General features: G+C 43.6%; 1 protein-coding gene across 3 annotated transcripts in view; it reads left to right on the top strand.

Moving 5' to 3' along the window:
• ADAMTSL1 (ADAMTS like 1) overlaps positions 1-13,732 on the top strand; it is a 475,434-nt gene that overhangs the window by 299,433 nt on the left and 162,269 nt on the right. For all 3 annotated transcript variants that reach the window (XM_060102066.1, XM_060102065.1, XM_060102068.1), the window contains 2 exons: positions 1,192-1,345; positions 2,234-3,362. In XM_060102066.1, coding sequence (XP_059958049.1) covers positions 1,192-1,345; positions 2,234-3,362 — 1,283 coding nt within the window. The remainder of the gene's footprint in view (positions 1-1,191; positions 1,346-2,233; positions 3,363-13,732) is intronic.

Here is a 13,732-nt window from a genome sequence, read left to right as displayed (position 1 = left end):
GGACCAGATGGCTTCACGGGCGAATTCTATCAAACATTTAGAGAAGAGCTAACACGTATCCTTCTCAAACTCTTCCAAAATGTAGCAGAGGGAGGAACGCTCCCAAACTCATTCTATGAGGCCACCATCACCCTGAAACCAAAACCAGACAAAGATGTCACAAAGAAAGAAAACTACAGGCCAGTATCACAGATGAACATAGATGCAAAAATCCTCAACAAAATACTAGCAAACAATCCAACAGCACATTAAAAGAATCATACACCATGATCAAGTGGGGTTTATCCCAGGAATGCAAGGATTCTTCAATATATGCAAATCAATCAATGTGATATACCATATTAACATATTGAAGGATAAAAACCATATGATAATCTCAATAGATTCAGAAAAAACTAAAAATAGAACTAACATATGCCCCAGCAATCCCACTACTGGGCATATACCCTGAGAAAATCATAATTCAAAATGAGACATACCACAATGTTCATTGTAGCACTGTTTACAATAGCCAGGACACGGAAGCAACCTAAGTGTCCATCGACAGATGAATGGATAAAGAAGATGTGGTACATATATACAGTGGAATATATTGTATATTCCTAGGGGCATATACAATAGGTATATGAACCTAGGGTTAAGAGGAATAAAGACGCAGACGTAGAAAATGGACTTAAAGACACGGGGAGAGGGAAGGGTAAGCTGGGACAAAGTGAAAGAGTAGTATTGACATAAATATACCACCAAATGTAAAATAGATAGTGAGAAGCAGCCACATAGCAGAGGGAGATCAGCCTGGTGCTTTGTGACCACCTAGTGGGTGGCATACGCAAGTGGGAGGGGATAGGGGTATATATGTATACATATAGCTGATTCACTTTGTTATACAGCAGAAACTAACACAGCATTGTGATGCAATTATACTCCAATAAAGATGTTAGAATAAAAAAGTAAAAATAGGTGAAAGGTCCACAGGAGACCTGAGACTAGGAAATCTTAGAGTAGAATATGCCTATAGTATGGATGTGTCTTCCCACATTGTTACATAATTAATATTTCTCTATCTCTCTTAGTTGCTGTTGCTTTTCCAAGCAACTTCTTCCTTATTTTGGTGAGTTTCAGAGGCCACACAAACCCATTAGCCTTTAGTTACATGAATTTACATGCTTTGGGCCCTTTTTTCCCCACCAGTGTTCCACGAGCTGCGGGGAGGGCACCCAGACGCGAAGTGCTGTTTGCCGGAAGGTGCTGAAAACAGGTGTCTCAGCTACTGTCAATTCCTCCCTGTGCCCGCCCCTGCCGTTCTCTTCATCCATCAGGCCCTGTATGCTGGCCACCTGTGCAAGTGAGTATGTCAGAGCTCTGGGGATGGGGGGACGGCAAGAGCAGTAGCTTTCCCTGAACCCAAGACCAGCGGCAGATTGGCAGTAAAGCCCTCTGAGGGCATTAGGCTGAGGGCATCAGCTGGAGATGGGAGAGGAATCTTAATTACACGTGGCCAGGCAGGATGCTCTTCTCTGCTGGAAAAAAACAGTTTGCAGGAGGTAGAGCAAAGTTCACTTGCTGGCATATGGAGATCTGGAAGCTGGAGTCAGCATGTTACTAATGAAGCCTAATGTTACCCACTCCGGTGTTTTAAACTAAACAGATTTGTTTTGTTTAATATTAATCCCTAGAGGTGTAACACTTCTGGGGTCTCCTCCCCATGTATACGGGGACCCTGGTGCTCTGCGGGACCCAAAAGGGATCCATTCTCCTTCTCTTTGTCCTCTGCCTCTTTTTATGATGCTGATTTCTTTTTCTTTCTTTCTTTTTTAAGTCCTTCTAATGAGAGGAACTGTCTTTCCCCTGGAATCGCCCTCCATCTAGAACCCTGCATCTCAGCTTCTAGGGGTAGAAAACCCCAGCAGCGTGATAGCAGGTGGCCCCACTGCACCTAATTAGCTTTCCCATGTTTCATTGCGGCAGCAGCTTGATGGTCCACAGCTGGTAGCCATTTACTCCGGTAAAACAGAAGGTGGTAAATGAAGGCCCTGCCCAAAGCAAACTGAAGCGCTTTCTTTCCCTCTTCTCCCTTTTGTCCCCCTGTCTCTCTTCTCTTTGCCCTCTCCTTTTCACTGTCTCTTGTCGCTGCACCTCACTGTCCCTTTTCTCTGCTCTCCGCTTCTCTCTCTCCGCTCTCCGCTTCTCTTTCTCCATCCATCTGCCTTCCCTTTCGTTTCTTTCATTCCAGGGCCCGGGTGGCCATCCACAAAGCACAGTCCTCACATCGCAGCAGCAAGGAAGGTATACATCCAGACCCGCCGGCAGAGGAAGCTGCACTTCATCGTGGGGGGATTCGCCTACCTGCTCCCCAAGACCGCAGTGGTGGTACGCTGTCCCACCCGGCGCTTCCGCAAGCCCCTCATCACCTGGGAGAAAGACGGCCAGCACCTCATCAGCTCCGCCCACGTCACCGTGGCCCCGTTTGGGTACCTAAAGATCCACCGCCTCAAGCCCTCTGATGCGGGCATCTACACCTGCTCGGCCGGCCCGGCCCGGGAGCAGTTTGTGATTAAGCTCATTGGAGGCAACCGGAAGCTGGTGGCCCGGCCCTTGAGCTTGCGGAGCGAGGAAGACGCCCTCGCGGTGAGGAAGGCCCGCCCGAAGGAGGCCCTGCAGACGCACAAACACCAGAACGGGATCTTCTCCAATGGCAGCAAGGCCGAGAAGCGGGGCCTCCCCGCTGATGCCGGGAGCCGCTATGATGACCTGGTCTCTCGGTTGCTGGAGCAGGGGGGCTGGCCAGGGGAGCTGCTCGCCTCCTGGGAGGTCCAGGACTCCACAGAAAGGAACACATCCTCAGAAGAGGACCAGAACGCCGAGCAGGGCCTTCCGCACCTGCCCTTCACCATGGTGGCCGAGCAGCAGCGCCTGGACGACATCCTCCGGAACCTCTCCCAGCAGCCCGAGGAGCTCCGCGACGTCTACAGCAAGCACCTAGTGGCCCAGCTGGCCCAGGAGCTCTTCCGCAGCCGCCAGGACGCGCACCAGGACGCGCTCCTCAAGCCGTCCGAGCGGGGGATCCCCCCAGTGGCCATCCCGCCTCATAAACACGTGTCTGGCTTCAGCAGCTCCCTCCGGACCTCGTCCACTGGGGAGGGTGGGGGCAGCTCTCGCCGGCCACACCGGAAGCCCATCATCTTGCGCAAAATCTCAGCCGCCCAGCAGCTCTCGGCCTCCGAGGTGGTCACCCACCTCGGGCAGACTGTGGCCCTGGCTAGCGGGACACTGAGTGTGCTTCTGCACTGCGAAGCCGTAGGCAACCCAAGGCCTACCATCAGCTGGGCCAGGAACGGAGACGAGGTGCAGTTCAGCGACAGGTGAGCTTTGCAGCTACCCGGTCTGGGAAGGAGGGGTAAGGTGCCGCACTGTGTGGGAGACACCCTATTCAGTCTCCCTTTAAGGTGTTTCCAAGGGTCGGGCTTAGAGCACTGGGCCTCAGGGATTGCTCCCATCCTGGGTTTCAACCCTCTCTTGGCACTGATAGACTGTTGAAGCAAAGACTAGGTATTTAATTTCTCTAAACTGTATGTTCTCATCTTTATAAGGTAATAGTGAGAATGCCTACCAACCCGAATCCCCGTAGGATCCCAAAGATTAATGAGATACTCTCTGGATAGCTTTGAACTTTTGGCAGAAAAATATCATTCCAGGCCAAGGCATTGTTACATTACCATTTTGTGAGATGAACCGCTGAAAATCTCCTACACCAGGATACTGTCTCTGTGTGTGTGGTCCCCCAGGGCTGGGGAGAGAGTGCAGCCAGCACCTGTTGCTCCTTGTGGGTGAGCCCATCCTCTGTCTGGGCTGGACAAGGCTGTTTGTTCCAGAAAGCTTTTATTCCCAGTCGGACCTGTGATTAATTATCCTAATATCTCTTGGTGTCTCTGTTTTGATGTGGCTTTACTGGGATGACAGCATATATTACTTACTGGTTTCTTTGGGCCATGGCCATTCATAATGTAAAATCAATAGTGACAGAAGAGGTAATAATAATAACAATATTTTTAACACTACCTATGTGCCAAGCAGCATGCCATGCTTCCTATGGACATCCTCTTTAATCTTTATAGTGGCCCTGACCACAAAGATAGTTGGCATTGATTGAGTAGTGACTGTCTTCCAGACAAGTGTAAACACTTTATGTGCTTTATCTTACTGACTTCTAACAGTAGCCCTAAGAAGTAGGTATAATCTTTATCCACCCTTTACAGAAGAGGAAACCAGTCTAGCAACTTGCTAAAGATCACACTTATTAGGTGGCAGAGCCAAAATGTGTGACAAAAATAAGATGGGCAGCGAATAGAAGAATCACAGTCCATGGATGAGGGAGGAACCTTTAAGGTCCTCTGGCCCAGAGTCCTCATTTTAACTTTTTATCTTCTCTGAATCCATGGAGCATGCTCTTTTCATTAAATCTACTTTGAAATACTGTTGTTCAGCTAATCCTCTTCACTGGCTTGGTAGCTTTGAGTGAGGAAGGAAAGATGGCAGGATTTATTGTGCCAGGCAGGGTGCCAGGTTTATTTATATGTTACTGCATTTGTTCTTCTGACAGTCAGTCCACAAGATTGACATTATCCTCCAGTTTCACATAGAAAATTGAGGTTCAGCTGCTCACCCAAGGTCACACTTTAGTAAGGACCAGACTGAGGACTCAATGTCAAGTTTATTTGATTCCAAAGAGTAGTTCTGTCTACTCTTCCGAGACTTGATGAACAAACATGACTTTGTCCATCCTGCCCACGTCTTTTGTGCTTTTGAAATGTCAATAATATTGCCTCTCAGCCTGAGCACTTACAGATCAAATAGTTTTAATAACAATACTAAGTATTTTTTCTTTGACACTGTGCTCGGTGCTTTAAAGGTAATATTATCTTGTTTAATCTTTAAAAAAAAAAAAAAAAATCCTACGGGGTAAGTACTGTTGTTACCACATCAGTAATTAAAAAGCTGAGGCACCAACACAGAAGCACTGGAGACAAGGATTGAATGCACTATGTTTTGAGAGCCTATGGTGGTAACCTCTCCTCTTGATTACTTCTTGGTCCTCCCCAGCTTATACTTTCCTTGATCAGCTTAACTGCTATGATCCCTGCAGTTCTTTCCAGAAATCTTTGTAAGGAATTTGTGGGTCGGGCCAAAGTTGCGGTAAATCCCCTTGAGGCCACTGGGGAGAGAGACACCTCCGGCATCAGACCCCCAGGATGATGGGCGCTGATTGAAAGTGGTACCCTGGTGCTCAGGTGCATGCTGCGCTGGAACTCACCTCTGTGACTGTACCTGTCACACTTGTTGTGCCCAAGTCATGCCATGCCTTCCACCAGCCAGTCGGTTTCTCAAGTGTAGATACTGTTGCATTCATATCCCCTGGCCTATTGCCCGAGATTGGTGTTATTGAGATCAAAGGGGGTAGCAGCTGGCTGTGTGAGGGAAAAGATGGGAATTAACATTTCTTGACTAACTCCAGATATTGTGCCCCCATGCTAGCAACTTCCAAAGCCATCATCTCTGTTAATGTCCACTGTAAGTTGTAACATATGAACTGATATCCCTATTTCAGAGATGAGGAAACCAAGGCTCACCATAATTAAGGAAGTTACCAATGTTAAATAGCTAGTAAAAGACAGAACCAAGAGAGCAGATTCAAACCCAGTTCTGCCAACTCCAGCTCATGCTGTTTTGAGTGACTCAGTTCATGTTTGCATGTATTTCCTGTACTTCACCAGGGATACCAAGTTATCTCAAGATCCCTGCTGTTTTCTACCAGCTTCTTCCAGGTTCCCTTCCTTTGCATAGTGACTATTTCCTCCTAAAAGCTGTACAGCAAGACAGGCCATTGGGGATGGGGGAGGGGATGATTAGGACTCTGCCCAGAACCGCAGGGAGAATATTGAGGCCATGGCTTCCTCAGGGGTCCTGACAACTTCCTTGAGTGCTGGAGATTATGAAATCCAAGGATCGCGGCCCATGGGTCACTGGTGACTACAGGAAAGATGTGGAGGGAGTTGGATGAGAATTGAGGGCTTCGGGCTGGTCTTGCCCTTTATTTCCATGGCCTTAATCCTTTCATTTTAAAAATGAGGGGGGTTGTAGCAGACCATCTCTGATCTACACCCTTCACTCATTTGTAGAAGGTCACAGAAGGTTAAAACCCATATGTTGGTGGAGAGTGGGGAGAGCCTTGAGCACAGTAACTTCAAAATTTGTCGTACAAGTTGTTTCCAAGTGGTCCACAAAACAGGGATTCATGAATCACGTGAGTTTGAGACATGCTCGCTTAAAGCTAAACAGAGGTATTTACTGCTGGACTTTACTTCTATTTTTTTAATATAGTATTTGATTTTTTTCTTTTTTTATTATAAAAGTAATGAAGAGGCTATAAAACAGTTCAAATAATACCTGCATATGTATAGTAAAAGTGCAAGTCTCCTTCATGCCCTCAATCCAATTCCCCAGAGGCTGTCAGTCTTAATAATTCAGTATACATCCTTTTGGAATTTTTATATATTTTATTGTATTATATATAAAACACATACACACATACGATTTGTGTTTTTAATGGGAAATTACTCATGGTTAGAAGTTTGACTTGATTTTTATTCAACAACATGTCTAGGAAACATTTCAGAGTAGTATGTAGGGGTATCACCTTTTTCAACAGCTGATAACTATTCTTGAATGTATTTAACTAACCCCCAGGTGAAAATGATTTTGGTTTTTCCATGTTTTAACTCCTTTAAGCAGTCCAACATGTGTTGTGACTTTCCAAGTGGATGATATAGTATTCAGTGTTTTCCAAGTACTTCTTTGATCAGTGAACGATTTTTTGGCCTAGTAATCTCAAGGATATCAATAATTCTTGAAATACTGCTTAGAAATACGACTTTTGCCTTTTAATTTTCACCTTAATGGGCATTGAGAGTCTAATGGCTTTAAGATGAAGAAGTTTCAACAGAATCTTGCTAAAAAAAGAAACATAGCAGCCAGGTGCTAAAGATATGAAAAGTTGTAGGCCTAGGACAGCAGAGGGCAAATCCTAGGTCTTGAGTCATCAGGACATTGGTGAGAGTGGCAGTGGAGGGTAACGTTCAAAAGGAAAGCACATGGGGGCCATGAGCAAACAGTATTACAATTCTTGCCACTCTTCCAGATCTAGCCTCAACAGAGCTTTTTAAAGCAAGTCAATAGCACGTGGTAGGGAAAAATAAGAGATTTCTGTTTCTGATCCTTGACATCATAATTTTTCCATTTTACTTAGCTAGCCAGTTAGAAGTGTGGCTGGAGCTTACTTTTCTATGCAGTTGTCCAAGTGGAGTTTCAGAAAGTAAAATGGATGCATCTGTACAGAGCACACAGAAGGCACAGAACTTCCATTGGGACTACTCTGCTATGGTTGTTGGTGACCTCTATTGTGTTGGGTTTCATTGCTTGTCATCATTAGTGCATCTGGTAGAGGTTCCGAAATGCTTATTAATTTTCAAACAGAGAAGTGCTGAAATGCCCAGTGTTATAGTTCAGTTAGTCTGTTTTTGTTTAGTGCCCAAATCCATCTTTCTGAAAGAGTCTGCAAGCTTCAGCTGGCTATTGGTCTGTAGGACGTTGCAGATATATTAAAGTATACTCTAAATAGCCTGAGCCAGCAAGATAGGTCAAGGTAGAAAGAAAATGACTGAAGTCTATTACTTCTTGGCTTTTAAATATGCCAAAGCTTGATTTGAAAGAAATTGGTTTTTAGAAAGAATCACTAACAATTCTGATAGTACTGCATCTCATCAGATATATAACTTACTAGTTAAAATGAATTCACATCATTCTTAGAAGCACATGTCAACTTCTTAAGCAATCATTTATAAGATGTCCCTAAGTGTATTATGACAGACTGGTTCTTCTTAATCCCTACTTCTTCCTTTATTTCACAAACCTTCCCATGCTTACTCTGAGCCAGACCCTATGTTAGATATGAAGGATGTTGGAAAAGGAGACTCATTTCCTGTCAGTGCAACTCAAAGTCTAGTTTGGAATCCAGAGAAGTAAATGCAGTGTTTAAATGCTAAGAGAGGGGTATGCATATTTATTCATTCCATAAATATTTATTAATCTACCTATCATATGCCAGATATACACCTACTTGCTAGGATACTGTGATGAATGAAACAGCAGTCCGTGTTCTCTTGCACTTTGCATACATTTAGATATCTGCTGAACTGGCACACATCAGAAAGATCTTTCCTGATCATTCTAGCTAAAGGAGCACTCTGCATCATTCTCTAACCCTTCAACTCTAGTTTATTCACAGAATTTTATTGTCATCTGACATATTATGTATTTATGCGTTGATTGCCTGTCCATTAGGGTAGAGGCTTTCTTTACTGCTGTGTCCCTAGTGCTGGAAAGAGTAGCTGGCATGAAACAGGTACTAAATAAACAGTGAATGAATTAATGAGTGAGTGTGGAGCAAGACAGTAAACACAGAAAAGGACACAGAAATATCAGATGGTGATAAGTGCTGGCAGAAAATGAAACAGAGCTTTGATAAGCAATGATCTGGTGACCACATTAGATGGGTACTCTGAGGAGGTGACCTGGAAGCCAAAAGCTGAATGATGACCAGTGTCCAGCAATATAACATCAGAAGGAAGAGCATTCCTGGGCAAGGGAAAAACGGTGCAAAACCCCTAAAGTGAAAATGAGTTTATTGTGTAGAAAGAACCCAAAAGAAGCTCATTTGGCTGGAGTGTGGCAGGCTGAAGGTAGAGGTGATATGGGATGAGGCCATGGGGGCAACCAGAGACCAGGATGAGGAGTTGAGGTTTTAGTCTGAGCACCACAGGGAGATTTTGGAGGGTATTAACCAGGAATGTCAAATGATCTACTTTCCATTTTTATAGACGCACACTGGCTACTTTGCGGTGAGTGTATTTCAGAGGAGCATGAGTAGAAGCTGGGGGGCTGTAAGGGCCTCTTTGCATTCAACTCCCCAAGTATCTGTTGGGCATTAGGTACAGTGATGGGTGCCAGAAAGTGAGATCATAAATAAGGAAAGGTCCCTGCTCTTCAGAAACTAAGATACACTGAAAGGCTAATAGAGGATACAGTAACTTGAGCCTCAAGTTTTTTTTAAACTCCAACACAATACTTCTCTTAAAACTTATAAACTTTAAAAAGGGGATATGGGATTCCCTGGTGGCACAGTGGTTAAGAATCCACCTGCCAGTGCAGGGAACACAGGTTCGAGCCCTAGTCTGGGAAGATCCCACGTGCCGCGGAGCAACTAAGCCCATGCGCCACAACTACTGAGCCTGCGCTCTAGAGCCTGCGAGCCACAACTACTGAAACCCGTGCACCTAGAGCCCATGCTCCGCAACAAGAGAAGCCACCACAATGAGAAGATGGTGCACCACAACGAAGAGTAGCCCCCGCTCACCGCAACTAGAGAAAGCCCGTACGCAGTAACGAAGACCCAATGCAGCCAGAAATAAATAAATAAATTTTAAAAAATAATAAAAAAAAATAAAAAGGGGATACAGGAGGGGTTCCCAAATTTAGTGTGCATAATAATTGCCAGGAACTTGTTAGAAATGCAGACACCCACATCCTACCCTACCCCAGAAACTCTTTCTACAGTAGGGTCCCATCATTTGCATTTTTTTGCACTAAATCCAAACTCAACTTTATTTTTTCGTTGTTGTTTTTTATTTTTTTTTATATTGAAGTACAGTTGATTAACAATGTTGTGTTAGTTTCAGGTGTACCACAAAATGATTCAGTTATACCTATACATGTATCTACTCTTTTTCAAGTTATTTTCCCATTTATGTTATTACAGACTATTGAGCAGAGTTCCCTGTGCTATACAGTAGTTCCTTGTTGGTTATCTATTTTAAATATATCAGTGTGTTTATGTCAATCCCAAACTCCCAATCTATCCCTACCCCCCACCCTTCCCCTCTGGTAACCATAAGTTCGTTCTCTAAGTCTATGAGTCTGTTTCTGTTCTGTAAATAAGTTCCTTTGTGTCTTTTTTTTACATTCTGCATATAAACGATATCATATGATATTTCTTTCTCTGAGTTACTTCACTTAGTATGATAATCTCCAGGTCCATCCATGTTGCTGCAATGGCATTATTTCATTCTTTTTAATGGCTGAGTAATATTCCATTGTATATATGCACCACATCTTCTTTCTGTCATTTGTATTTTAACAAGCACTACAGGTGGTTCTGAGATCGGTGGTTCAAGGACCACCTTTTAGAAGAGCTGAGAGAGAAAAATGGGGGAAGTTTAACCTCAGAGTCGAATTAGGCACTTGCTATTTGTTCTGTTAAAAGATGTGGTAGAGACAGACAGAACTCCATGCCTGAATAACACTTAGGAATTCCAAGCACTCTCCCATCCCCATGCCTCCTTCCCAGATTCCCACCAACCCACATACTTGCACGTGGGCTAGATTTAGTTCACCCTGAGCCTGGGCTTTGAGAGAGACCACCAAGTGCCCATGTGTGGAGGGAGCAGACATGGTGGAAGCTAACAGACTCCAAATCTGCCAATTTTCTGGAAAAATTCTGGATGGCTAGAGGTTAAGATAACTAAGTGTGGCAACCTTGTTCATCCAGAGAACAAAGAAGCAGGACTGGACTTTGCAGCATAGCCATCAGGGGTGAGTTAGACAGTGCTTTTCAGGGCTGTGTGCCAGTTGATTGAGAAAACAAGAGAATTCTGCCTTGTTTTCCCTTTACTTTCATTGCTGAGTCCATGTAGTTCGTGTGGATCTGTAATTGACTGGTTCCACCATATTGCTGCCTGCAAAAGCCACCAGAAGACAAGTATTCTAGCCTCACTCCATGGTCCTAGTGCATTACTGGCACCTGAGTGGTTTGAAAACATGACTCTTGTAGCCCTCTACTGCCAATTTATAACCTAGAAATATTTCACATATAGAAGGCTACTTTTGGTCCCCCCTCCAAGGTTGTTAATTATGAGTTTTTTAAATCCTGTCTAATATGTCCACTCAGTTCATTATGGAGTTGCTTCTATTTGCCCACCTCACATTCGAAGACCGCATGTAACATATAACATACACTCCTCTTGGGTAAACCCCGCTCCCCACCCCCCCAAAAAAGTTACTTCTTGTTTGTTCAAAAAGAAGAAAGTTGTCTCTCAAACCATGCCTTATCTAATCTGAGCTCTCAGCAGCATTCTACACAGGCTGAGCCCTTCTTCCGAAAAACACTTTCTTGCTGCTTTAGAAACCACACACACTTGGCTTGCTTCTTACTTCTCTGGTTATTCTTTCTCAGCATCTCTGGATTCCTCTTCCTCTAGCCACCCCTTAGCGACCCCCCTTAGGAGCCTCACTCTGTATACACTAGTGATCCTGTGGCTCCAGGACTCCACTGTATGCTGATGACTCTCCTGTATCTAGCACAGAGCACATATCTCTTCTGACTCAGATGTACCGTTGTCTACTAGGCATCCTAACCCAGATGCCCCGCAAAAAGGTCAACTCAATATCTTTAAAACTAAACTCCTGAATCCTTATCTCAGTAAAGAGTACCCCCATCCATCCAACTTTCCAAGCCAAACTACAGGCATACCTTGGAGATATTGTGGGTTCAGTTCCAGATCACCATGATAAAGCAGGTATTACAATAAAGCAAGGCAATTTTTTTTGTTTCCCAGTACCTATAAAAGTTATGTTTACTCTGTACTGTGTCAGACTGTTAAGTATGTGATAGCACTGTGTCTTAAAAACCAATCTACATACTTTAATCTGAAAATACTTTCTTGCTAAAAATGCTAACCATCATCTGAGCCTTCAGCAAGTCACAGTAGTAACATCAAAGATCACTGATCATATATCACCATAACAAATATAAGAATGAGGAAAAAGTTTGAAACATTGCAAAAATTACCAAAATGTGACACAGAGACACGAAGTAAGCAAATGCTATTGGAAAAATGGCGCCAATAGACTTACTCCACGTGGGGTTGCCACAAATCTTCAGTTTATAAAAAAATGTAGTATCTGCAAAGCACAAGAAAGCGAAGCACAGTAAAACGAGGTCTGCCTGTATTTCTAGATTGTTCTCGCTCTTCAGTGGCTCTTTCACCCTCCACTGGTCTCTGTTCTCACTGCCTGTACTTGGTTTACCTTTGTCAGCTCTGCATGATTGCAGCAGCCTCCTAACCCTGTATTTGCCTTCTCGAGACCAGGGGTTGGCAAATTACAGCCAGTGGCTTTATATTTTTTTAAAGGGCTTACTAAGAATGGCTTTTAAAGGATTTTTAAAAGAGCCATTGAAATTGATCCCAGAGCTCTTTGATTAACTTGATCACACTTAATAAGTGGTGGAGCTAAGATTTGAGCCCAGGTTATTTAAAGTGTTATTAAAGGAATGGCTTTTGCATTTTTTTTATGATGAACCTAAATTTTTTTATTTATTTTATTTTTTTTAATTAGTCATCCATTTTATACACATCAGCGTATACATGTCAATCCCAATCGCCCAATTCATCACCACCTCACCACCACCCCACCGCGGCTTTCCCTCCTTAGTGTCCATACGTTTCTTCTCTACATCTGTGTCTCAATTTCTGCCCTGCAAACCGGTTCACCTGTACCATTTTTCTAGCTTCCACATATATGCGTTAATATACAATATTTGTTTTTCCCTTTCTCACTTACTTCACTCTGTATGACAATCTCTAGATCCATCCACGTTTGTACAAATGACCCAATTTCGTTTCTTTTTATGGCTGAGTAATATTCCATTGTATATATGTACCACATTTTCTTTATCCATTCGTCTGTCAATGGGCATTTAGGTTGCTTCCATGACCTGGCTATTGTAAATAGTGCTGCAATGAATATTGGGTTGCATGCATCTTTTTGAATTGTGGTTTTCTCTGGGTATATGCCCAGTAGTGGGATTGCTGGGTCATATGGTAATTCTATTTTTAGTTTTTTAAGGAATCTCCATACTGTTCTCCATAGTGGCTGTATCAATTTACATTCCCACCAACGGTGCAAGAGGGTTCCCTTTTCTCCACACCCTCTCCAGCATTTGTTGTTTGTACATTTTCTGATGATGCCCATTCTAACTGGTGTGACGTGATAACTCATTGTAGTTTTGATGTGCATTTCTCTAATAATTAGTGATGTTGAGCAGCTTTTCATGTGCTTCTTGGTCATTCATATGACTTCCTTGGAGAAATGTCTATTTAGGCTCCTGCCATTTTTGCATTGCATTGTTTGTTTTTTTAATATCGAGCTGCATGAGCTGTTTATATATTTTGGATGTTAATCCTTTGTCCATTAATTCGTTTGCAAATATTTTCTCCCGTTCTGAGAGGGTGTCTTTTCGTCTTGTTTATGGTTTCCTTTGCTGTGCAAAAGCTTTGAAGTTTCATTAAGTCCCATTTGTTTATTTTTGTTTTTATTTCCATTACTCTAGGAGGTGGATCAAAAAAGATCTTGCTGTGATTTATGCCAAAGAGTGTTCTTCCTATGTTTTCCTCTAAGAGTTTTTTGTTTTTGTTTTTGTTTTTTTTTTTCTTTTTGCGGTATGCGGGCCTCTCACTGTTGTGGCCTCTCCCGTTGCGGAGCACAGGCTCCGGATGCGCAGGCCCAGCGGCCATGGCTCACGGGCCCAGCCGCTCCGCGGCATATGGGATCCTCCCAGACC

This window comes from Mesoplodon densirostris, chromosome 6 (genome assembly GCF_025265405.1).
Source record: "Mesoplodon densirostris isolate mMesDen1 chromosome 6, mMesDen1 primary haplotype, whole genome shotgun sequence".
NCBI lineage: Eukaryota > Metazoa > Chordata > Mammalia > Artiodactyla > Ziphiidae > Mesoplodon > Mesoplodon densirostris.
This window is presented reverse-complemented; position numbering and strand designations above follow the sequence as displayed.